Genomic DNA, 26,500 nt, shown 5'->3' with positions numbered 1-26,500 from the left:
GTAAAGATAACAAAATTCTGACTCGTGCATCAAACAAGCTTCGAAACCAATTACGAGTTTACGACTGGTTCCAAATTAATAGAAGCATAATGATTTTAACATGTCGTTTCCACATAGAGTTGGCAAACCATTCAACACACAAACAACAAACACCTCTAAATTATAATAGGTGTATTTTAGTCTTCACCCCCATTATCATACAAAATACATTGTCTCATACCTTGAGCTTACTATTCTCTCTCATGTTGTAAAGCATCCCATGTGACATGAGTATATCGGTTCTAGCGTCAGGTCAAGATCATTCCTCCTTACTTCTCCACCAAATTGTCCTTGGTACCCACTAATGCATGATATATAACAATATGATTATTAATTAGCAATATTAACGAACTAATCACGTGATCTGTTTCTTATCTTAATATTGAACAGAGGAAATTAAGTTGAAGAATTAACTTACCCCGTGTTCAAAGAAGGAATTGGAGGTGGGAGCATGAAATTTGATGCGTCAGGAGGAACTTGATGATTTTGTGGCGGCGGTGGCGGCTGCTGCTGGTGCTGGTGCTGGTGCTGGTTCTGCCACTGCATCTGTTGCACTTGCTCTAGATTTTTTCCTCTCTCCTTGATCTGCATAAAAATGTATTCGTCAATCGTCATTCGTCATCAAAGCATGCAACCAAAATCTAAGAAATTAAATTACAAAATTACACAAACTGGTCAAGTGCAAGTACCTTCTTAGACAGGATGTTATTGTGCTCCTGCATTGCCCTCTCCTGCATATAGAAGTATGAATAAGTGTAAAACATGTCACATGTGAAATAATTAGAGCGCGCTGAGCTAGCTTCCTAGCTTTTTTTTTTTTTTGGTTAAAATGGCATAAAAGAAAACTTAATCAGAGTTTTGGCTTGGAGCCTACAACAATCCGTCAATAATAAGTTCATACACTCAGTAGGGGGAGGGGTAAATCCCTAACAACATTTAGATTTCTAACATTTCTTCTACAATCACGGGAAAGAAAATCCGCAACCTTGTTCTTCTCTAGCTGGCCTGGTAAATAAGTCATGTTGGCTTAGGTTCATGGGTGTTGCGATAATAATTGAGAATGAGATAATATCTTGGGCCTGGTAAATGAATCACCCCCATATAACCTAATTTAATTGCATGGGTTATTTAAACAATAAGACTACTTAAATAGGTTAGAAATTTCATCCAAAATCCACAAATTGCAGATTAGGTCCAGATGAAGATTTTGTGGGTAGTCAAAATTTAACTGAAAGAAAAATAAATAAATAAACAACTCCTAGCTGAAATTGAGTGGCCTCTTTCAATTATCATGAGTGAAGTTTGTAATTAACTACCAGTAAATTGTATTGATGATAAACATGCAATTTATTTACTTTGTTTCCTAATTCCTGCAGCAAATTATTGTTGAGAAACACTTTCTTGTTTATTTAGTTTGTATTTTAGCATTATACTCTCTCTGTTACATACTACTTTGGGTACTTATTAGGATGCACACAAACTTTTAAAAGTAATAAGTTGTTAGGTACCATTTGTTATTTTTTTTTTTAAAAAAATGTATTTTTGTGAAGCGAATCCAAAAGGAACATGATAGGTGATAGTACGATATTTGTATTTTTGTTCTAATGATGAATTATATATTTCATTAGATAGTGATTTCCAAACTCCAAAGGGTCTTATATTAATAAAAAAAACAAAGCTTTCCAAAGTAATTTAGCAGACAAAGGAAGTATATAGAAAATAAATGTCTTCAAAGTTCAAACTAATATATGACGTATACACTGATCACTAAGTAATATGAACAAAATGTAGACAAATACTATTGTAATTATCATGTAAACTAAGAAAATAATGGAACATTCTTTTACAAGTAGAGGATCTGAGGAAATATAATTTCAAATGAATCTGCAAACGCAACAAAAGTTCAACAGGCATACTTAAGTTTGGAAAAGGATGTATAGTGACATCTTATCTACCCGGTGGCCGATGCTTCTTAATAATTACATTGGTCAAAAAAAACTTTCCCATACAAAAATATCTAAAATGACGCGTAGATATTTGCTCCATTCCTATTGGCTGTGTTTTTCATGATCGCGTAAAAATCATGGGCCTTGTAAAACATCACGTCATCTTGGTAAATATATATAAGTAAATTTAGGGAATCATTGAAAATACTTTCTTTATAAGTAAATACTTTCTCTATTGTTTAATACCCATAATATTGAAATGTGCTTGAGGACCAAGATGAGGAAAGAAATATAGGGAAATCAAGAAGTACTATGGTAGAAGGGGTTCGGGTTCGGATTCGGTGGAGTTTGATGAAAACTCTACATAGTAGAGTTGAATCCAAACCTTATATTTTAAAATCAACGACTCAGATTTTATGGAAAGAGATAAGGAGGGGGAGGATTTTTGGGGAAATGGGGAGAGTTTTGGGAAAGAATATATAAATCATTGATTTGAAAATCAATGGCTATGATTTGTTAAAATCTACGTGGTAGAATTATTTACTAACTCTACTGGATCTAAACTCTGGTAGGAGAGGGAAAGAGATAACATATTGGCAAATATATAACATTATAAATGATAGCGAACTTTTTTAAATGAAAAACAATTCAAATACTTTATCCGTTACAAATTAGTTGTAGCACTCTTATTTATCACGTATGTGAATGTAAAATTTAAAGGACATATATCTCTAATTTTGTATTTGCAAAAATTATAAAAAAAAAGTATATTAAATAATACATATTAAGACAAATATAACAAGATCACACGTAACTATGTTTTCATTCACATATAAATCACAAATGATGGTAAAAGTAAAATTTAAAAATAATGTAAAATAACAAAAAAAATCATTTAATTTGAAAATTAAACAGACAAAGTAATAAAAAGAAGAGAAAGTATTGGATATTGAGCTAATAACAAACCTTAATACGTTAATAAAAGGAGAACTTTGTTTCCATCCTTCTATTCAAGAACAATGAAGACTTAGCTGTTGATTGTAACTTCTCCGAAAGTACTATTTTGTCCCACGCTTGTGCGGAGACACTTTGGATTATAGCATGACGTAAGCTATAATTATTTTCTCAAACTTTTCTCTCTAATTTACCGTTTAATTGTCAAAATATGGATATATAAGGATCATTATCAATCAATAACACAATATTTAAATTGACGTACGCTTAGATAACTATGGCTAATAAGTTAGGTATCATCATTTTTATGCATTACAAATTTAAGTCAAAGCTTTTTTTGGTATCCTATCCGGCTTCCATCTTTGATAGGCAAAATAAAAGCTCTATAATCTTGGTGTATGTATACCTCCAATTGAGTACACATCCCTAGTCAAGTAGCACTCATAAGTCATAATGATAGCTTTATTGACTAGCAAAAATTATCTGTATATCATGCATTTTTTTTTTTAAACAGAGAAAAAAAATTACTTTAACCTTTTTGGGCAGTGCTAAAAGAGAGCAAGCAATAGAACTTCCTTTAAATATGTAACTTTGGATAATACATAATATTTTACAAAATAATACATGTCCATGTTTAAGCATTAAGAACATTTATGTTTGTTGAGATAAAATAAATAGCTACTATATCTTGGCAATATAAGACAGAATCTTTATTGTCTGGAGTAGAATTTATTAGTTTGTATTAGATTTATTTACGTAATATTTATTCGGTCCCTAGACTTCCTATTACTCCAATATACGTTTCTCAATACACATTTTGTATCGTTAATATCTTTAATTACATAGTAGTAAAAATTATATAAGTTTAATTTTCCTAAGGTACCAATGAGACGAATCAAACAAGACCGCACATGACTATTTTTTTTCTTATATATTGGAAATTTTTTGAAAGAATTCCTTTATTTATGAATACTGCCAAAATTAGAAATGAGAAGTCTATCTAGAAACGGATGGAGTATAATCTTATATTATCTACTAAAATTTTGGCCACTACTTTTGAGCGTCGTTTATCCAAACATATATACAAAAGTTTCCAACTAACATTTTCTCAGTTTTTAAATTAAGATAAACTAAAAGTTACATTTATGATTTATGTACATGTATGTTTCAATTACAAATAAATGGTTAACATTTAATAAGATTTTTTTTTCTGAACCAATGATAATAAGATTCTATTATTATAGGTAATAAAAGTACAGTAATTAGGATCATTTTAAGTTACAGATTATAATTGTTCAACTAGTTATTAGGTCCGAGCTATGTTCCGGGTAAGAAAAAAAATTTCATTTGTTAAAATTATACTTTAAAATAATAACACTAAATATCACTTGCTCTAGTGGTTAAGAAGTTAGTATATAAACTTACAGTCACAAGATCAAACCTTATACTATTTAATTTCTAATTTTTTTATTATATGTGCACTACATGGAGTAAAAATGGAGTATAGATTGGAATAAGATTCTACTGAAAAATTATTTCCATTTTAACTTATTTAAGGTTTTGGTCTAGCTTAAAAGTGTTGCTCCTCCAAGCCATAAGTTTCTGTCATCATTTCCATTTTTAGTTCTTTTTATTTAATATTTCTTTTTATTTCTTGATTTAATAAAAAAAAATAACATTTACACTCTATCTTACCGCAGCTTTAAACCAACTGAGGGTTTTTTTGTCTTCAATATTTATTTAAATAAAATGTAGATAAGTTTTGAAGAATTAAAAAAGTTCATAAAGTTCGGAAGTTAATACAATTTCAAATAAGTTCAATATATATATAATAATAAGTTAAAAGACCTTCAATCCATGGTCCGATCTATTAGATCAAGCACCCGCCATCTTTTTTCATTGTTTAATTTTTTGACAACACGAAAAAATCATTGTTCAACTCTTTGACAATATAACAAAACCAAGAACGGCCTTGTCCTCCTTTTCTATCTATATCTATCAAGAGATTGAAGGCCTCTGGTTTTTTAATTTTTTAACAATACGAAAAAACCATTGTTCAACTCTTTGACAACATGATAAAACCAAGACCCTTGTCCTCCATCTCTATTTATATCTATCCAAGAGATGGAAGAGCCGAGACCTATGATGTCCCTCTATTTTACTAGCTTATTCTCTCATAAATAAATAAATAAATATATATATATATATATATATTTATATATTATATATTATATATATATATATATATATATATATAATATATATATATATATATATATATATATTGGGCCAAACCGTTTGATCCAATGTGTTTGGTCGGACGGACTGAGTCCAAAAGTTTCACAGAAGAAATTAGAGATTCTGAAATTTCGCCTTTATATTTGGCAACACTCAAACACCACGGCAGCTCCGTCACTACTGAGTGCCACCATGGCACCACCTTTTCCACTGACAACACGCCGTTGGTACTTACGCACACATTGGCTCCCTCAGGTTCTTTTACAGATGGTTCCTCAAAGCTACTCACTCGACTATGTGCTTCAAGACTTTCAGTACTTTGGAGGGAGATCATGGTGCGGTTGTTGGCGCCGTCTGGATCAAGAAGTTTGCTAATGACATCAAGATAGGAAGGAGAGCGTTTGGAGAAGAGGACTATGTGATACTTGGAACGTCCATCTTTGAGGAAACTTTTTTTTTTTTTTTTTGATCCATATGAGCCACAAAGGCGGTACAAAGTACAAAGAAGGGGAGGGGGGATTTGAACCTGTGACCTATCGTTCACAGCACCTCAATCTTAACCATTAGGCCAAGACATCCTTGGTTATCTTTGAGGAAACTTTGAATGTGAGGCCTGAGCTTTATTGCGATCTAAAGAGGGTAGAATAGCGGGAGCAGCTTGCCTTCTTTGAAAGAATCGAAAACACCATAATGTTTGAAATAATTTCGATCGTATGTGGTTTCATTTAGAACTTAATTTTTTGCATTTAATTAAGTTTTGCTTTCAGTTAGTTTTTTGTTTTTTTTTGTTTTTTTTTTATTTTAGTTAGTTGTTAAATGAAAGAATAAGAAAACTAACTGAAACGATAATATAAGTAACTGAAAACTAAGGGCCTGTTCTCTTCGGCATAAAACAACTGAACTGAAGTGAACTGAACTGAACTAAACTGAATTGAACTGAACTGAATTGAATTGAACTGAACTGAACTGAAATGAATAGTGATATGTGAGAGTAAAAGTATTGTCAAGAGCTGAACTGAACTGATCTGAACTGAACTGAATTGAACTGAACTGAACTGAACTGAAAATGACCTGGGGAGAACAGGCCCTAAGTTGCTTTTATTTAGAACTTATTTTATTTCATTTACTTAAGTTTTGTTTTCAGTTAGAATAAAACACGTAAATGAAACAATAAGATAAGTAACTGAACTTAAAAGACACCCAACTGAAATAAAAAAGATCAACTAAAAAAAATTAAAACCAACTGAACAAAAATTGAAACCAACTTAAAAAAAATTGAAACCAACTGAACAAAAATTGAAATCAACTGAAAAAAATTTGAAACCAACTGAAAAAAATTGAAACCAATTGAAAGTCATCCGACCAAATATTATGATCAGACGCGTCTGACCCAATACCTTCTCATATATAAAAGGTTAGAAGAAATAAGTTAAAAACAATAAACCTTTGAGAGTAAAAAATGGAGTTATTACCTTCTTCTGGAGTTCAGAAATGGACTCGTGCATCAGTTGGTTCTGTCATTGAATAAACAACCAGTTAAAATCAACTAATATTTTCAACAATAAATCATATAATTATATAAACAAATATAAAATCTCCATTATAAGAATTATCCTATGCTGCTATTAATACTTACTTTATGTGATACATTCTAATTAGTAAATTTATATTATTAAGATAACACAAAGATCTATGATTAACATTTTTAATTACCATCATGTTAATACGTCTGTGAAGATCGCCTTATTTATTATTGTCTCATTTTTTTCTTGTCCAATTATTAATTGGTCAATGTTAAAGATTTATAATAAAATTTGACACTATCAGAAAAGAACTATAGGATCTCTATTATATAAGCTAAGGGGGAGTTATGGTATCTCCTAATGAAATGTCTTTTTTTTCTTAGCTAAATATAGATATATATATAATATATATATATATATATATATTATATATATATATATATATATATACACTTAATTGGATATTCAGATTTTGTACAATTATATCATTTTCTAATTTAAGGATGGGTCAAAATTCCAATAATAAACTAAATAAGCATTAACAAAGTAAATTGACATGATGAGAAAAACGGTTACTCAGTTTAAAAAATTACAAATATAATTTGACCACAAAATTTCACATCTAAATGTTTATCTCAATTGTAAATCACACTACTATAATTATATTTTGATAAAATTTTTATTAAGAATAGACCCAAACAATCAACACACGCATCGCGTGCATAGAAGACTAGTTAATCAATAATCGAGGAAGACAATAAATCTATACAAATCTCTATTATATAAGGGAGGGGGGAGCTATGGTGTCCCCCAATAAATTTATTTAATTACCCTTTAGTAAATCAACTACTCTACCAAAAACAGATGAAAGAAAAATAAATTCAAATATAGCATAAAAAAATTAACAAAAAAAAATTATGTTTGATCAATCAATACACAATCAAGTAGTAAATTAAAAAGGAAAATACAATCAATTAACAAAGTGAAATAATTTAATTAAAACAAAATACTTTGTTGATAAAAATATAAGAAATACTTAATAAATCTACTTGACATTCTTTTATTGCTCATCATTTTAATTTTAAAAATTTTAAATAAAATATAAATCAATAAATAATAAAAGAGGAGTTTGGTTAAGTGATATAGCTTTAATCAACAAATTTAGCTAGCCCAAAAAAATATGTCTAATGTTCAAATCTTACCTTTGTTTATGCTCAAAAAAGTTATAAATTATATTCTAAAAAAGTAAGGCACACATCACGCTCATAAATTGTTAGTATATGTTACTCCATTAGATGACTAGAATTGTCCAATGTGTTGATAAGTCATGTCAATCAACAAAAATAAATTTAGCTTGCAACGAGCTTTGAACTTGTGACGTTTTGCTATTATACATGACACAATTACCATTTCAATCAAATTTGAATCATACTTTAAGTATCCACATTATTATATTTGTATCTTTTAAATGTTGAATTTTCTTAATATATTTTAGTGGAAATGGAAAAAAGTGCATATCAAATTTGAAAAGACAATACCAATCTGGGGTAAAGCCTGAGCCCAAATACTAATTTATTATGAAACTACGGTAGACAAGTAAAATTTCTTACCTTCCTAGATCGAACATTTTTGAGAGCAGTATCAAGTTGTTGCTCTAAACTCTGAAGTTCCTTCATGTTAAGCGAGTCAAGCTCTTGTCCTAAGTAGTGCCTGATCATGGTAAATTTTAATCATTATTTTAAACTCTTGAAAATAATCGAAAAATCAAAGTAAAAATATTTACCTAAAATGATGGGAGTAATAATATTTTAGGTAGAATGTAATCCTAGAGTAATCTAATGTAAGGTAAGGGTAAAGTTATGGAGAAAAAAATGTTAGGAAAGCCAGTTGATGCTCATCAACAACTATGGTGTATAACTACTAGCATTATATATAGGACAAACCACTAAACCTCCTAAATAAAATTACACTAACACTTTCGTTCACCATACAGTATACACCCATGTTTGAGGTATATCAAAAGTATGATATGTCTTCTCACATTCTTGAACATCATATGTACTATTCACAAAGCACGATATGTGAAAAGGGTATAAAATTAGACCCAAATGTGAAATGCAATTATACACAAAGTAATCCATTATCACTATTCAATATCCACTTAAAGTGACAGAGAAATCATCAACATATGCACTTTTTTTTATTATTAGAAAGAACAGTTTCATTGTGGAGAGAACAAAAAATAAGTAAGTATGTGACAAACAAGTACTACTCCCTTCGTTTTATTTTAATTGTTATACTTTGATATTTTACACTATTCACAAATTTAACTTTGGCCATTATCTGTTATTCATACGCGGACGAAAATATCGTCATGTGGGATCTTGTTAGATTCATCATAATATGTATTTTATTAATATGTACTTTTTATAATTTTTATAAATACAAAACTAAAGATATATATCCTCAAAATTTTGCATTAACATACCTGATAAGTGTAAATGTATAGATTAAAATGAAACGGATGGAGTATATTACTATATAGATATACAAACATATGGTCTGGTTTTGGAAGCAAAAATAATAATAGAAAAATTATGACATATTGCCATCATACCTATGATTCCTTTGTAGAAGTTCAAGCTTCGCCTTCAGTTTTGCGAAGTCAAAGGTCCAGTTTACCTACGTATAATGAAAAGTGATTTCATCACGGAAATATATAGAAATCTGGTTTCTCCAAGCTATTTGAAATTATTGTCATATTTCAGTTTTTCGTTTTATGAGAAGTAAAAGTCATAATTCTTCCGTTTTAAAATAAGTGAAACACTTTTATCATTTATGTGAGAGTGAGCTTTTTGAGACAAGTGTTTCACTTATTTTGAAATTAAATATGATATAATAAATGAATTTAAAATCAATCATATTTATGTTAAATATGTCATTTTGAAAACTGATAACAAAAGATTGAAACTATATTTTCTAGTTTTTATTTCTAGTTTACAAAAAAAACTAGAAATTAAAAACAAAAACGATAACAAATAATTCCTAGCTAGGTAATTGTCTAGCTTGGCTCTTTCGTTACAATTTATATTTCACTTGATCAGAACTTGTGCTTTTCTTTTTTAAACATGCAAACTAATGATTACATTATTGTACTGAAAACTAAATAATTTAAACAGGACAATTATTCAATTAAACTTGGCTTTGCAGTACGTAGTGGGATAAAAAATTCAGGCTTCTTGGGCATGAAGAGTATATCTGTATTTACACAAATGCACTACCTGTGAGTCTGGATCATTTGAAGCTAGCCGTCTTTCTGCGTAAGAATACCTCTCATACCTTTCTAGGATCTTCTCCATACTTTGAAAAAATATATCATTAGAAAATAGCACAACAAGTTTTGCATTGGAAAAAGGGGAAATTATCATAAACCTCGACAGTCAACAGACAATGCAAGATCACATATTTATAAACTTTCTGAACATATTTTGATGTTAATCACTATTTTGCGCAACTTTTCTATTTCAAATAACGATTTCTCTAACATATTTGTTTTTAACTGTATGCAACATACTTGATAAACATGACATAGTTTTCTTCAGTGTTAGGTCTAGTCAACAATTGTGATTTTGCCATATTAAAATAATGTTTATTTCAAATTGATATATACTTGGTAGTTTTTTATATCTACGGTACGTACATGTTATATGATTTCAGATCAATAACTAACTTCACTTTAAAAAATAAAACTAAAAACTAAAATAGCTAAACCTATGCACCTTGTATGTACTAGGTCAGAAAAACCTTTTAAATAGTTCACTTTTCACATGTTATTATGGACAACTCGTGTGTCATTTTCCATTATATTAATATCGGTGCACTATCCCTTTTCCATAATAATCTCTAAGTCATATGACTTTTTTAATAGTGTGTATCTAACACACTGTTAGCATATAAATGAAACCGAGATCAATCTCATCTAGATCATTTGCAGCTCTTTATACACCTAAAATAATGATTCGAATACAAAAAAAAATATATCAAAAAGAAGTGTTTAAAAAAGTCGACCAGAACGGTGCATCAACTATCTATGCAATCATCTTAGAACTTCTAAATATAAAGGGGCTATAATGAAAACAATTTTAAAAAATTTCGATAAGCCTGATTTAGTTATACCACGTCTAATGTCAAAGGTTTTGATAGATATAAAAGTTCACAACAGTATGGCTCTTTATTTATATATCTCTATATCTTTTTATTGAATCCTGTTGTATTTATAAATTAAATTGATAAGATTTTTTTATCTATCCCTAATCTTACAAAGAGTTCAGAATTTCATAGGCTAAGTGTTAAGAGCTCTAAAGTAAAGACATGAAGTGATGAAGATGGGAAGGAAAGTTTTGAATAACCTTTAGCTTTCCCCTACTGTTATATCTTCTTTAGTGAGAACCTTAATTAAAAGACTAACTCAAATTTAACTATTCCCCTTCTAAGATGTCTGATCTTCCTCCCATCTGTCACGTCCTCTTCTATATTCCTTTCGTTTCTTAAAGTTCTACTCAACTTTCCTTTTTCGCCCATTTTTTAAAGTTTTACTCACATGCTTTATTCTTTATTTGGCAAAAGATATACAATGATTTAATTATCTTTGGCACATATTCTCTCACTATTCAATGCTCTCTATCTCCCTTGAAACATAATAAACCCACACTTCTCTCCTCATTTAAAAAAATAAAAATATTAATATGGATCCACTTTTTACACTCTCTTTCTAATTTGTGTTAAAGTGTGTATCTATAATTCCGAGTAGAACATTAAGAAATGGAAGGAGTAGCAGGTTTATTTTTCTTTTGTTTGCTTGTCTGCCTATCCTTATTATTGTTCAATGGGTCTTTCTAAGTGATTCTAATAGAATATGTATATAGAAGTATTACTAAATAATCTTTGATTATATACATACAAACAATAATCAAACATTAACTAATACATACATATTCTATCATATTGAATCATTGTCATTCAATTTTGTTAACTAATGGTTTCAATAAAGCCCTATGTTCTAGAAACTCTAGCCGATCAGTGTAGAAATGAAAATAACAACGACAACCAATAAATCCTAGTTCCAAAATATTTTAGGGTGGACTAACATAAGCTGTCATAATCAACTATATATCCTTGTAAAGTGAAATGAGATACGCAAAGAAATAAGTTAAAGAGAGTAAACAAATTGAAGTAAGAAAAGGAAAGGGAGGAAATAAGCAAGATGAAAGAAAACATAAGAATACTTTGTTTAGATATTGATCAGATTATATACATTTTTGTGGGTTACCATATATAGGTATACTTTTATAGTTTTAAAGAAAATCTATTTCTCCAAGGATTTCCTAGTTACATACTTCTATTTGACTTGCGTTCAGTCAAAGAAACAAGAGAAACTGATAAGGGTTTTTCTCTTTCTCAAATGAGGGACATCGTCTTACTACTTCTTACTACTTACTAGAGGGGAGATCTGCACTTTATTATATGTTAATTTTCACAAACTACTCAAGCACTTCCAATACTTTAACGACCGCTTGGTGTATGATTATAAATTTAAGGGTAATTTTTGTATGGAGAGTCTCATGATCATATTGTCCATGCTCTTGAAATCCACCTCAAAACTTGTGAACATTTTAATTCATAGAAATTATATTGCCATATAAAGGTGGTATGGAGTAGAAATGAAAATTTGTAAAAGAAACTTTATGTTTGGAGATAGAAATATAGTGCAATAAAAAGGAGCAACAAATTTTTCTAAGAAATTGGGGGTGTTTGGGGGAGAGAGTTTTAGAGAGAGTTTAGAGGTTTGGAGAGAGTTTAGAGTTTTGACCAATAAAAACTCTAATTTGGGTGTTTGGTGAGAGAGAGGACTAAAGAGAGTTTTGTACCGAAAACTCTGATCAAAACTCTCTTTTGAAAAAGCTGGGTAGAGGAGCTTTTTCATGAGAGTTTTGGAGAGAGAAAAAACAAATGACTATTTTGTCCATATAATTACTACTAAAATTTGTTTTAAAAAAATACATATGTCCATAAATGTCATTTTACATGCTCTAAAAAGTACAAAACTTTAAACAATCAGCTAAGTGTTACCAAACACCTTTACACAACAATTATTTAAATCAGCAGTCAAATCCTCTGAACAAAAAAGTAATCATCTAACCACAAACTCTAAACTGTAACCTCTAAACTCTAAACTCTAATCACCAAACATGGCCATTATGTCATTTCATATATTGCCAATACTGAGGTTTATTATCATCTACCAGACTACGATACAGATTATAAAAGGTGTGTATACTGAAGGGCAAAAAGCTAGTCAACCTATATTAAGTGTACACTAAGAAAATTCTATTAAGGGCATGTTGTTTGTATTAAGGACTGTTCTCGTGGTACTAGTTTTACAGTATATATATAACTAGTATATAGTACAAGTGTCACAGAACCAACTTAATCAAAAGATTGAGCTAATGGTTGAGGCCCCAAAAATATTTATATACTCTATCACCTCCTCTCAGACAAGAGCCTATTGGACTTAAAGTGTGGATGCAACCACTGACAGATTATAGAAGGGGCGGGTGGAGGCTTGGTCCCCCATAACTGTATAAGATAAATTAAGCAAACTACACTTCATGTCACATAACAAGCTGTGGGCACGGTGGCAGTGAACCAAAGTGTAAAAGGAAGTTTGAGCCCTTAATGTTGCAAGCTCGAACCTTGCATCAACACACATTTGGACTTTTTTGTTTTTCTTCACTTGCTTCTCTTTTTTCTTTTTTTCTTTTTTTCTTTTCCTTCTTTCTTTTTTTACTTATTTCTTTCTTCTTCCCCTTTATTTTTGGTTTATATCAATTTGTCTAATTTAGAAAAATATTTAACATTGATTGTACTATCTTCTATTCTTCTTCTCTGAAAAACTTTCATTTTTATTTAACTATAATAGTACTTTTTATTTCCTCACACTCATTCCTAACAATCATAAAATATAAATTTATTTATTTTTTTACTTAAGAAAGCAGTTTGGTAATTTTTTTTTACTGGAGTAGTTTATTTAGTTAATGAACTATACCTTAAATTTCTTAAAAACTTACTCAATTTCTTGAAGATTTCATAATGGTCAAATAAATAAATGGAAATAATTTCTTAAAAATTGCACCTTTGGGATTTTGATTTATTATATTAGCTACAAGCTCTTTGTAACCATTAATAAAAGTATATTTATATTTTGGTGTGTATTAGTGTTTTTATCCATCATTTAAAATTTTAAATTAAAACTTAATTTATCAACTCGCCCCTGTTAAATTATTGGTCAAGATCCGTTATTGACTCATGCAACACAAGCCTCCCTCATACCCATACCTGAGGTAAATATTCTACTTGGAAATGAGAGGTGAATGAGATTTGAATATGAGACCTTTATGTCATGATGGTTGTGATACCATGTCAAAGAACTAACTCAACCAAAAATTTAAGTAGATTGTTGATGTTCAAAAAATAATTTTATAATCAAACAAAAGTTTAAATTGATGGTTGCGACCCCAAAAATATTTTTATACTCTGTCCAAAAGAGCCTTCAATATACTAAAGAAACCCATCCTAATAAGCTAGTACCATCAGTGAAGAAGATTTCACAAGAATTATAATTAAAAAAGGAAAATTTACAGACCCTAGTAAATAATAGCGTAGAGGTTAAGACTTCTTCTTCAACATCATATCCTCACGGTCCATTTGATTAATGGTTATACATGGTGGCAATAGTAATGTATTATACTGTATTCTTGTAACAAAAATCGCATGTCATTACCCATGGTAATGTTCATCCCAATACCCATTTCCCTGCCAAAAATTTTATTATCATCCAATACCACTTGAAAAGGTAGTAATGATAATTTTTAAATGAAACATGTTTTGTGAAGAACTTGTATTACCATGGGTAATGATATTAATATTTATTTATAAATTTAGACTAAATTACATTACTATTACCATCTATTATCACCACCAACCGAACGGGTCGTCAAAGATTCAGAGCCACTAAGGTGGGTACGCCTTCTAGGAAGGCTCCGCCCACATACATCCGAGTGACACAAAATTAAGTTTTCTATATACTACATCTGTTTCATGTATCATTTGCTGTTTCACGTATTCCAACACGCTTCTTTAGACATTGATATTTCTAATTGCGTATGATTAAAAATTATAAAATGTCGATGTATGGAATCTTTTGACTGAGATAAACTTAACAAAATTCCACTTGATTTTGATTTTTCTTACAAAATGGTGAGAAAAATATTGTCAAAAATTGGTCAATAAGTGTGTCCAAATGGAAATTGGTGCATATGTTTTTTTTTTTTTTTTGATACGTAATTAAAATTTGATTGCACATAAACAACTCCAATACATCCTAACCATCCAATGCAAGCTACAAACCAACTAGGTTGGACCATAGCTAGGCAATTGGTGCATATGTTGTGAAATGGAGATAGTATTAAACATGTATTTTGAATTATTAAACATGTATTTTGAAAGATGATGAAATAAAATAGCGGATAAGATCTTGTAAGACCCTAACCCAAACCCTTTTTTTCTATGCCCATACCCCTAGCTAGCGCTACTCATAAAGATACAAAGCTGTGAAAAATTAAGCTCTTGCCGGTTTATAGTGAGTCAGGCGGGTCATGAGGTTCTAAATGGTTTCAAACTTGCATATATTTCTAAATATATATAATGCACAATGAAGACTGACTTAAATTAAAAAGACTACTAGCTGCTGATTGCACAAAAACATCCTAGTCCTACTTGAAATAGAATTATAAGCTTCACAAACTCATACATCTAATCTTTCATTGTGTAATGTAATGAAGTCGTGGGGGTTATGTTATTGAGTTGACTTGGCGAGCCACTAACTTTTTAAGAACACATTTAAGTGTTTTCAATAAATGGGTCTATGAATAGGATCTTGATCTGAAAACCGAGAACATCTATACACCGAAGATCCCAGATCCAGGACCATAGAATAGATGTCAAGCTAAGAAACAAAAATATGGATGGTTGTGATCGAAGTAAAATTAGATCTAAAAAAACGAGCAAAATAGATTTCATTGGGTATTAACCCTAAAATGAAATAAAAAACTGAGGATAAAGAAGGGGAAAGTATTGAAGTATGGTGCACATGTGAATAAAGAACATAAAGGACGAAACAATTGACAAGTGAGTGGAGTAGCAATGTAAAGATCAAGAAGCCAATGGATGGAGGGAAAACAAAGCTGGACAATAACAATTAATATTTAGCATCATCATGTATGGTCAAATCTTCCATAAGTTTCATTACCCATTGGATCAAGTATTTGTACACTAGTAATATTAATATCCAAAGTACTACGCTATATACTAACCAAATTTGCTATAAACTTTTTCGCAGATATCATGCAAGTAATAAATAAGTGTGTTCATGTAAGTAGTACAATTTCCTTTCCAGATTTCTGTATTATTTCGTCTAGCTTTGCCAACAGCTACTCTAAGCTATGATAATAGACTTTATTTTAAAAAAGGGAAGAAATTCACACAAAAATTTTTTAAAATTGCTTGGATTGTTTTAAAATGTAGTCCTATTTAACCAACAAAAAAATTAAATGATTACAAGTACTACTACTTCATATGATCAATAAAAAAGTAAATCCTTAAGTAATAAAAAAATTTAATGAAGGAATAATGTTTTCGTGCATGAAAGTTAGGTCTATTTCCTAATTTATACAAGTTCATCATAGAATATTTATCAAATACTAAGTATGACAGTAAAAACTTTGCACCATCTTCTTCCTTTATTTCAGGTGATTGTTGGATCCTATTTTAGTAATCAAAGAGAACATCCTTCAAGTAAAAATTTTGACCTATTCGACACACGTGAAGGGGAAATTTTCTTTTATTCAAAACAAACAAAAATGAAATGGTAAAAGAAAAAAAAATTAAGGATCAGATATAAGGAATTAATATTACCTAAATTAAATATGCATCAGACCTAAAAATAGAAAGCAGAAAACAAGTAGTTACTATTAATATATATACTTACGAAGAATCAGAAGAATACTCAAAGAGTTTTCCTCGGTGAGAAAAAATGATGAGAGCAACTTCAGCATCACAAAGAACAGAAATTTCATGAGCTTTCTTCACAAGTCCACTTCTTCTCTTCGAAAAAGTTACTTGTCTGTTGATCTTATTCTCTATCCTCTTCAGCTGCACTCTTCCTCTCCCCATTTTTATTTAAAATTTTCTCAAAACTTTGTGTTATAATCTTATGCTATAGTTTGATGATGGATATAGTATATGGTTTTATGATATAAAATAATTTTCTGGAGATATTTCAGATATTGAAATTGTTGGACTACCCTAAAGAAAGGAGATGGTGGTGGTGGTATATAAGGTAGGGAGTTGTACGGCTTCTGGAAGCAATTAAGGATAAGAAAATGGTAATAAGGTTTTCTAAATTTGTTTAGAAAGGTGGTTTTATGAAAACCAGAAGTGGTTTTGAGTTGCTGTGCTGTCGAGCTGCGAAGGTTGATTCTTTTTAAAGAGGGAATAAGGGACCCTCTCCGTAAATGTTGTTTTCTCTATTGGTAGCCTACATTCGCGGGGACTTTAGTAGTGCCTAGTATGCTACATTTGGGTTTTGCCAAACATAGGGCATAGACTAGGGGACGGGTGAATGAATGTGTCACCAGATATTCCCGGTAATTACTACATATAAATATGAATCAATTAGGAAGATAATAAGTTAATTATTTTAGTAGGCATAGACTAGGAGTCGAGTGAATGAATGTGTCACCAGACATTTCCAGTAATTACTACATATAAATATGAATCAATTATGAAGATAGTAAATTAATTATTTTAGTGGGCATAGACTAGGGGTCGGGTGAATGAATGTGTCACCAGACATTCCCGGTAATTACTGCATATAAATATGAATCAATTATGAGGATAATAACTTAATTATTTTAGTGATTATATTTGCTTTCTAGACACTAAATGTGTTTATTGGTGTTGCATAATATGAGCACTATAAGAAATACCCTCAACTTTACACTAAAAGGAAGGAGCTTAGTTAGGTCTACTTATGTTATGGATCCCCCAATTAATGTAAAAAAAAACCCTAGCCTTCCTCTCTCTCCTTTTTCTCTCTAAAACCCTAACCTCCCCTACTCTTTCTCCATCAGTTAAGGGTTGTCATGGATGATTTCATCCAAGGTAAGCCCCCTTTTTCCTTTTATTTTCAGTTTTTAGTTTATTGTCTTGTTTTGTTGAATAAATTAGTATCTCTTTATCAGATTTTTTCAAATTTTATTATTGGGTTTTTAGTCTCTGTTGTGGAGATCTCCTTCTCCCCTATCGGAGTTGTGAGTGTGATTTTTTTTGTTAGGTATGAGAAATTCTTCTTATTGATTGAAGTTCAAGACTCAACATGAAGGTATTGGAATCTCAGATGCGGTTAACATGGCTCGATCAAGAATGCTCTTCCCAAACTATGTCAGAATGATAAATTTCCTCATCAATAGTTGTTTAATTCAGCAAATACAAGGGGGTTGTGTTGTATTGCTCGATCTGGTACATTATAGTTTCTTCGAAAACGAATTTGATTTAACCTTATTTAATTATATCTTGTTTTTCTTTAAAATCTATTGTAGATGTCATTTGGCCTTCAATTAATGAAACTTCTCTTTCAAAAAAAAAATATGAGCACTATAAGAGGGGGGTGGATTATAGTGAGAGAATATGCTGAAATAGTGATTCTAAGCCAAATTAAACCAGGATTCCTATATTGTTTATACGCTCAACATTTATTCGTTTTAGGTATTCCTAATTTCGTTTCTAAGTCAGTTCCCAACCAAAGTTCCTAAATTATGCCTGTGTTTGTTCCTATCATGGGAACAAAACTATGTTCTTTTGAAAATTCAACACGAAACATCTTTTACCTTTAGTCGACCTTAACATGAAGAATATAATACACCCTAATGCATTTTAATCTTCACTCCAAGCTTGATTCTTCATCTTATGAACATCTTCACTCCGGTCTTGATTAGTTCTCCTTGCTTTAATCTTCGATCAAGTATTCTCTTTGTTCTTTAATGAATAACCTAGCAACATCATATATGAAATAATACAATTTGTGGTTAAGTCATCTTCAAAACTTAGGATCAATAATTTCTCCCTTTTTGAAGATGGCAACAAAAGACATACTTCACAAAATATATATATATATATATATATATATAATATATATTATATATATATTATATATATATATATATATATATATATATATATATATATATATATATATATAATATATATATATATAATAAAATTAGTCATATAAAATAAACTTAACCAAGTTAAAAAATTTATTTGTCCTTTTATTTTAAACTTAGGCAAAAGTGTTAATTTACTCTTACTGCATTTCTTAATTAAAAAGTGAAAACATAAAACAAGGCAAAAATTTAATTTACTCTTACTACCTTTCTCTTTCCCCCTTTGGCATCTTCAAAAACAATATCATGTGATTTCAAAAAGAAGAATTTCATTTATAAAGAACTCATCACACCACAAAATGTGTTAAGAACAGTTGGTTAGTATAAGTAAATAACACCTTCAACTCTCAAAACTACAATCCAAGAATATTAGCCCCACAAAATATGCACACATGCACATAAGGTTTAGAGTCAAGATATAAAATTAAGATTGTTCCTAATAGCACCGAAAGAAAAGAAAGAGAATAAATTACAAAATAAAAGAGTAATTTTCCCAAAATTTAACAAAAAAAAAAGGGAGTAGTGTTTAAGGCTTAGGAGAGGAGGGGGTTTCAACAACTTCTTCCACAACATCTTCCAATTTCTTCATCACCTCCGAGTGGTTGCTTTCTACTTTTTCGAGAAGTTTTAACACGATTTTTTCCAAGTTCGTAACATCCGCGTTAAGCTTTGTGATAACCTCGGTCATAACATGCAGTTGGACATATATAGCTTCATGACCCTTAAGCAACATCCACTTTGTCCGATAACCCTTTTTCTATTTTTTCTTTTGCAATTTTTTCATTTTTCTTTATTTTTTCTTCTTAGTCGGTTTCTCCTTCACCATACTGCGTTCCCTAGTGATGGAAACTCCATATTCTTCATCCTCATCATCATCATCAACCACATTGGCTCGGCCTCGAGTCACAATTCCATCCACCACACAAACTTTCAAATTATTCAATGCCTTGGAATTAAGCATAGTTTCCGTTGAAATACCAATGAATGATAAGCCTTTCAGATCAACCTTAAACTTAATCAAGATTTCTGTAACCAAAGCATCATAACCAACATAACAAATCAATTTTCTAAATAATGACTCAAGTGTTGAATCATTAGACAAGGAAAGTTAATGGGCTTATGAGACGCAAGACAATGTAGGTAGATGAGGTCTAGCATGCCAACTTGAGCACGTTTGGATAATCGGGGTAAGAGAGCTTTCTTTAGGAGATGAAATAGTACTTTGTGAAAGGGAGATAGGAGGTTATGGTCTAGGAAAATCGTTCCACGTTTTCCACCATATTTATCAATCAATTCATCAAACGGAATATCAAAAACTGGATACGACTCCCTTTGTTTCTTAAAATAAACATTTATTCCCCTCACAGGAACTCCAAACAATTTCCCCAAAAACTCAGCATTAAACTCAATGTTTGTTCCCCTAACCTTAGCCGTATAGTTTCCAACACAAAGTTCATCCATTGCTTTGGAAATGAGGGATTGCCCATAACAATTTTCAAAAAGATTTGCCCAACCTTGAAATTTCACAATATCAAGCAATTGTTTGAAATTAACAAGCCTACACCAACTAAAATCGATGCATAAACTAAGAACATATTGGTTTTTTTTATCGGATTTCCTCAAAGAGCTTGGGGAACCCTTTGATTTCTTGGTTGTTCCTTTCACGGGAATAACAGATTCCCCCTCAATTGTTGCTTGCTCCTCTTCGATCTCCATCTCGGACATTTCCTTAATTTGCTTTCGTTTTCTGAAGATTCTTTTGGGAAGAGTTGGAGAAATATCCATGGGAGTTGGAGATTCTATGGAGGTTGAAGAAGGAGAGGGTTTTTCGGCTTTTTGTTGGGTGTTGAGGTGAAGATTTTTGTTTTTACCATTTTGAAGAGTTGGGCGGTTTTTATGAGGGATGAAAGGGTGTGTTTTTTTTGGAAAAGTGGCGTTTTAAGGTTTAATGGAAAGAGGAACAATGAAGTTGAAGGGAAAAAATAAACGTGTATTGTACACGGTTTTAGGAGGAGAGAGAAAAAAATAAAAAAATAAAGATAATAACTCCCTAACTAAGTTGAGAAAAATTAGGAGAGATTAATGGTAATAAATCAAATTTTTAGAAAAAAAAATTTGAACAATATCTTTTTGGATTTTAATTTTGAATAAAGATAAAAAAGATCCTAGATCTATACGGTGGAAAAAACGATTGCAAACAATGCTTGGGAACAGCAAGTAATGCTACATAGGAACGCAATTAATCTTTTAACCCGTTATCTATTCTAGTGGCATAGAATTGTCTAATGAATAATAAGGGGAATATGATGAATTATGATGAATTTAAATAAATGAAATCACTCAAGTTTATTCACAAAGAAATAATGCCAAAGAGTCAAACCAACAGGGAGAAAGATTATAGCAGCTATTTCAATTTAATCAAGCCAAGTTCCAGTCTCAATTTCTCAAATCTATCTTTACTTAAGGGCTTAGTCAGAATTTTCTAATGAATAATAAGGGGAATATTATTGGACATTAATGAGTAGTTTTCAGACATTTTCACACATACATATGTAATAAACATATAAGAATTATGATGAATTTAAATAAATGAAATCACTCAAGTTTATTCACAAAGAAATAATGCCAAAGAGTCAAACCAACAGGGAGAAAGATTATAGCAGCTATTTCAATATAATCAAGCCAAGTTCCAGTCTCAATTTCTCAAATCTATCTTTACTTAAGGGCTTAGTCATAATTGTCTAATGAATAATAAGGGGAATATTATTGGACATTAATGAGTAGTTTTCAGATATTTTCACACATACATATGTAATAAACATATAAGAATTATGATGAATTTAAATAAATGAAATCACTCAAGTTTATTCACAAAGAAATAATGTCAAAGAGTCAAACCAACAGGGAGAAAGATTATAGCAGCTATTTCAGTTTAATCGAGCCAAGTTCCAGTCTCAATTTCTCAAATCTATCTTTGCTTAAGGGCTTAGTCAGAATATCAGCAATCTGACTTTCAGTTTCACCAAATTCCATTTTAATAAGACCATTTTCAACGTTATCTTTAAGAAAGTGATGCCTAATATGAATGTGTTTAACTCTAGAATGATGCACGGGATCTTTAGAAATACTAATAGCACTAGTATTATCACAATAGACAGGAACACAATCAAAGTAAATTCTATAGTCAGGAAGTTGTTATTTTATCCAAAGCATTTTTGGAACAACATGTTGCTGCAACAACATATTCAACCTCAGATGTAGATAAAGCAACTGTAATTTCCTTCTTGGTACTCCAAGAAACCAAACTATGACTAAGAAATTGAACCATACCTGATGTACGCTTTCTATTGACCAAATCTCCAGCATAGTCAGCATTCATATATCCTTTTAGTTCGAAGGTATCACTTCTTGAGTAGAACAAGCTCAAATCACATGTTCCTTTGAGGCACCTTAGGATTCTCTTCACTGCTGTGAGATGAGATTCCTTTAGACTGGCTTGAAACCTTGTACATAGACCTACACTAAAAGCAATATATGGAAGATTTGCAATTAGATATAATAATGAGCAAATCATACCTCGATACTTAGTTTGATTCACACTTGTTCCCATAACATCTTCATCCAATCTAGTTAAAGTTCTCATAGGTATATGGTTTACTTTAGAAGCCTCCACACCATACTTTTTCAGCAGTTCCTTAATATACTTTTGTTGATAGATATAGATTCCTTCTTCTGTCTTTTTGATTTGTAGCCCCAAGAAGAAATTAAGCTCACCCATCATATTCATTTCATGATCATGAGATTAGCAAAATCCTTGCACAAAGATTCATTAGTGGCACCAAATATAATGTTATCAACATATATTTGAACTACTAATAAATGTTTCCCGTTTGATTTTTAAAACAAGGTTCTATCAAGTTTTCCTCTCTTAAACTCACTTTCAAGAAGGAACTTTGAAAGTCTTTCATACCATGCTCTAGGTGCTTGCTTTAACCCATAAAGAGCTTTGTCAAGCTTAAAAACATGATTGGGAAAATCTTTATTTTCAAAACCAGGAAGTTGTTCAACATAAACCTCTTCTTTAAGATAACCATTTAAAAATGCATATTTCACATCCATTTGATACAATTTAAAACCCATGAAAGCAGCAAATGCAATAAATATTCTAATTTAAAACCCACGAAACATGGTTGATGAAACCAGCCACCACTTTCGACATTCACCAACGAAATCGCGCGACAACGACGAACCTTCGCGCGCCACCGACGAACCTTCGCGCGCTACCGACGAACCTTTCGCGTGCACCTCCCCTTTTCTCTCTCTCATTCGGACCCCTTTCTCTCTTCTTGCGGGTTGTTCTATGGCGGCTAAGACTCCATTTTTTCCGGCTCCTTTCTCTCTTTCACACCCAACCCCACCACCACCGTAGCCATTTCCCCCTCGAACTAAATCGACCACCTCCTGGCTGGGTAGTTGGTGACGCAATCCTTCCAAAAAATGGAAAGAATTCGTTCGATTGACGGTGTCTTTGCCAGTGGTTGCTTGTAGGAGACTCGGAGTGAGAGTCGCCAGTGGTTTCGCTGGTGGAGGATGAGAGAGGAAGAGGAGAGTGAGAGATAGGCGAAAGAGAGGAAGAGGAGAGTGAGAGGTAGGAAATGTCATGTGAGAGGTTAGGAGGAGAGAGAGGAAATAGACGGCTGAGACTTGAGAGATATAAAGAACCCTAATGGGGGGCGTGTCATCCTTTTATATATTAAAAGAGACAATATTTTAATCTATTGCTGCGGTTTCGACTACAAACCGCAGCGATATATCTGGTTAAACAGTCAAACAAATTTCAAATTTTTTTTGTTGAGACCTATTGCTGCGGTTTTGGCTGAAAACCGCAACAATAGGTCTATTTTATATTTTACTCTTTCTTTTCACATGATTTATTGCTGCATATGGGTAAAACCGCATCAATAAGCAATTATTCTACTAGTGTTTGTTGATTAACAGCTTCTATAAATGTTGTAGTCTCAGCAGTAACATTGGTTATAGCTGGGTAGTCAGCAAGAGCTTCTATTTCTTCCCATAAAACTCTCAAATTAGTATAGTATTCAGACACAGGTCTCTCAATTTGCTTAACTTCATAGGAGTTCTTATTAAGACTATATTTCCTACTACCATTGCTTATAGTGAACCTAGTTCTCAAGTTGAACCATATTTCCTTGGCATATTTCATATCCATGACAGATCTTCTAAGAGTTTCAGTCATATTGTTCAGTAGTCAAGTTGTAACCATGCTATTACAAGCTTCCCAGGCTTCTTTCTTAACTGAGTCTTCACTGGGCATAGTTAGGGCATCGGTAACAAAGCCAAGTTTTCTCTTTGTTGTAAGAGAGATTTCCATAGACCTCTTCCAAGGTCTATAGTCTGCAGTTCCGGTTAACTATGGGTCTACTTTCAAAGAGTTAGGCCCATCAGAAGGATGCATATACAAGGGACTATTACATTCAATGGTAGTTTTTGAAGTCTCTTTATCAGCCATAACTTAAGTATAGACAAAGATGGAAACTTTAACACTATTTTAGCACTGTAAAGCTAGAAACTTTAATCAGAATATTCTCAATTACAGTTCACAAGCTCTGATACCATGTAGAAAAATAAAGAATGAAGAAAGATGAGATGATCTGCTGATGTACCTAGCAAGAGTAGAGCAACAATGTTTGTAGGTAGGTAGCTTAAGAATGACGGCTCCTCCTTTGTGTATTATATATTTCTGTTGTGTTGCATTGTTCTATTACATAGTTTATATACAATAGGGAACCTCTCTCTAGGCTATGATCTCTAGGAGGATCCTTAGAAATAATCCTAGATAAAGACAAAGTAGCTTCACTAATTAAGGTCTTGTGCATATCACATGTACATACACCTTTCTTTTCCTTCACACTACCCAAACTAATTGAATTGGCTCACGCCTCATGAATAATGAAATTAGACAATTAGTGTTAAGTATCGAAGCTCTTCAAAATCCGTTAGCGCATAAATCTTCTTTAATATCCGATCCGATATCCATACCAATTTAAGTACCCGACACATACTTAGGGCCTGTTCTCCCCACCTTCTTTTCAGTTCAGTTGCAATCAGTTCAGTTCAGTTCAATTCAATCATTCAATTCTCTGATAATAAAACAATGATAATTATTATTATCATTATTATTATTACTACTATTAATATTACTATTATAAATATTGATATCATGATTACAATTATTATTATATTATTATTATTGGTATTCCTATTACTATTGCTTTTAATATAATTTTTATTAAAAATATTATTATTATTATTATTATTATTTTAATATTGCTAATTATTATTTGGCTTATACTTTTTTTTCTATATGATTCGGCTAATTATATTGAAATGATAAATCAAGCTTATGAAGTACACATTTCAATAATATTTGTCATTGTTCAAAGTACAAACTTTATAATAGATGACAACACTAATATTATTAATAATAACAAGAATAATACTTCTCTTTGTTGAAATGAAAAAAAAAATTTACATGTTTTGATAGTTGAATTACTAGACAAAATAATAATACTATCAACATTAACTAGTTTTCATAGTCGATTAATTTTTCGTCTTCTTCTTGTCCAAAAATCTATTATTATTATTTTATTTAATAACTTATTACTATTAATAAATCATTATCATGAATTTTATAAATTAACTATTATTATATTATATTATTATCACTACTACTTCCTCCATTCCGAATTAAACGCAACAAATTATCTTTAACGCATGCCAATGCATTATTTTATCACAAGTATTTATAATTACATATAATTATAAATTATAAAATTTACATTTTATAAAAGTACGCCACGAGATGAGTTTAGCAAGATCCGAGTTGAGTATGTTTTTCATTATGTATAAACCACAAATCTTAGTCAAAGTGGAAAATGTGATTAGTAAAAAAGTTAATTTGTTGCATTTAATTCGAAACTGAGGAAGTATTAGTTATAATTTAATTCAGTTCAATTTAGTTCAGTTCAATTGTAATCAGTTCAGTTGCAATCAGTTCAATTCAGTTTCGTTCAGCTCAGTTGTTTTATGCCGAAGAGAGCAAACCCTTAGCTAATGGGAGGTAGGAAACAAAGGGGTTACTATATATAACTGGTAACCTTTAACTTATTTGATTGTAATGGAAAATTTTTAAATGGAATTAGACAAAAACCCACTAAAGCAATAAAAATAGCTAGTTAGCTTGTATAGTAGTATATACTTCCTCCGTTCTTTTTCTATTGCAGCAATTGAGTTTTTACACTATTCACCCACCAACTTTTCACACTTCCACAATTTATTGCGATTTTCATCATAAATAAAAATATAATCATGTGTGGTTTTGTTGGATTCGTCTCGACATATACTTTCAAAATATCTATAATTTTTACTAGATATTAAT

General features: G+C 30.9%; 1 protein-coding gene across 1 annotated transcript; it reads right to left on the bottom strand.

Moving 5' to 3' along the window:
- Positions 1 to 17,047, bottom strand: LOC104896122 (truncated transcription factor CAULIFLOWER A). Its single transcript, XM_010682824.4, has 8 exons — positions 16,806 to 17,047; positions 9,982 to 10,060; positions 9,318 to 9,382; positions 8,311 to 8,410; positions 6,650 to 6,691; positions 729 to 770; positions 458 to 624; positions 1 to 340 (listed from the first exon to the last, which is right to left on the bottom strand). The coding sequence occupies exons 1-8, from the start codon at positions 16,988 to 16,990 to the stop codon at positions 241 to 243; spliced, it is 780 nt and encodes a 259-aa protein (XP_010681126.1). The 5' UTR covers positions 16,991 to 17,047; the 3' UTR covers positions 1 to 240.
- Positions 17,048 to 26,500: the final 9,453 nt, after the last annotated feature.

The sequence above is a fragment of the Beta vulgaris genome, chromosome 6 (genome assembly GCF_026745355.1).
Source record: "Beta vulgaris subsp. vulgaris cultivar EL10 chromosome 6, EL10.2, whole genome shotgun sequence".
In the NCBI taxonomy this organism is placed as follows: domain Eukaryota; kingdom Viridiplantae; phylum Streptophyta; class Magnoliopsida; order Caryophyllales; family Amaranthaceae; genus Beta; species Beta vulgaris.
Note: the sequence above shows the minus strand (reverse complement) of the source record. Positions and strands in the feature narration are given on the sequence as shown.

Excerpts from the sequence above, each read along its gene's own strand:
- LOC104896122 (XM_010682824.4), bottom strand. The coding sequence starts at position 16,990 with ATGGGGAGAGGAAGAGTGCAGCTGAAGAGGATAGAGAATAAGATCAAC. Across the intron at positions 10,061-16,805 it reads GAGTATTCTTCTGATTCTTC|TATGGAGAAGATCCTAGAAA; the intron begins GTAAGTATATAT and ends ATTTTTTCAAAG. Across the intron at positions 6,692-8,310 it reads AAAATGTTCGATCTAGGAAG|AACCAACTGATGCACGAGTC; the intron begins GTAAGAAATTTT and ends ATTCAATGACAG.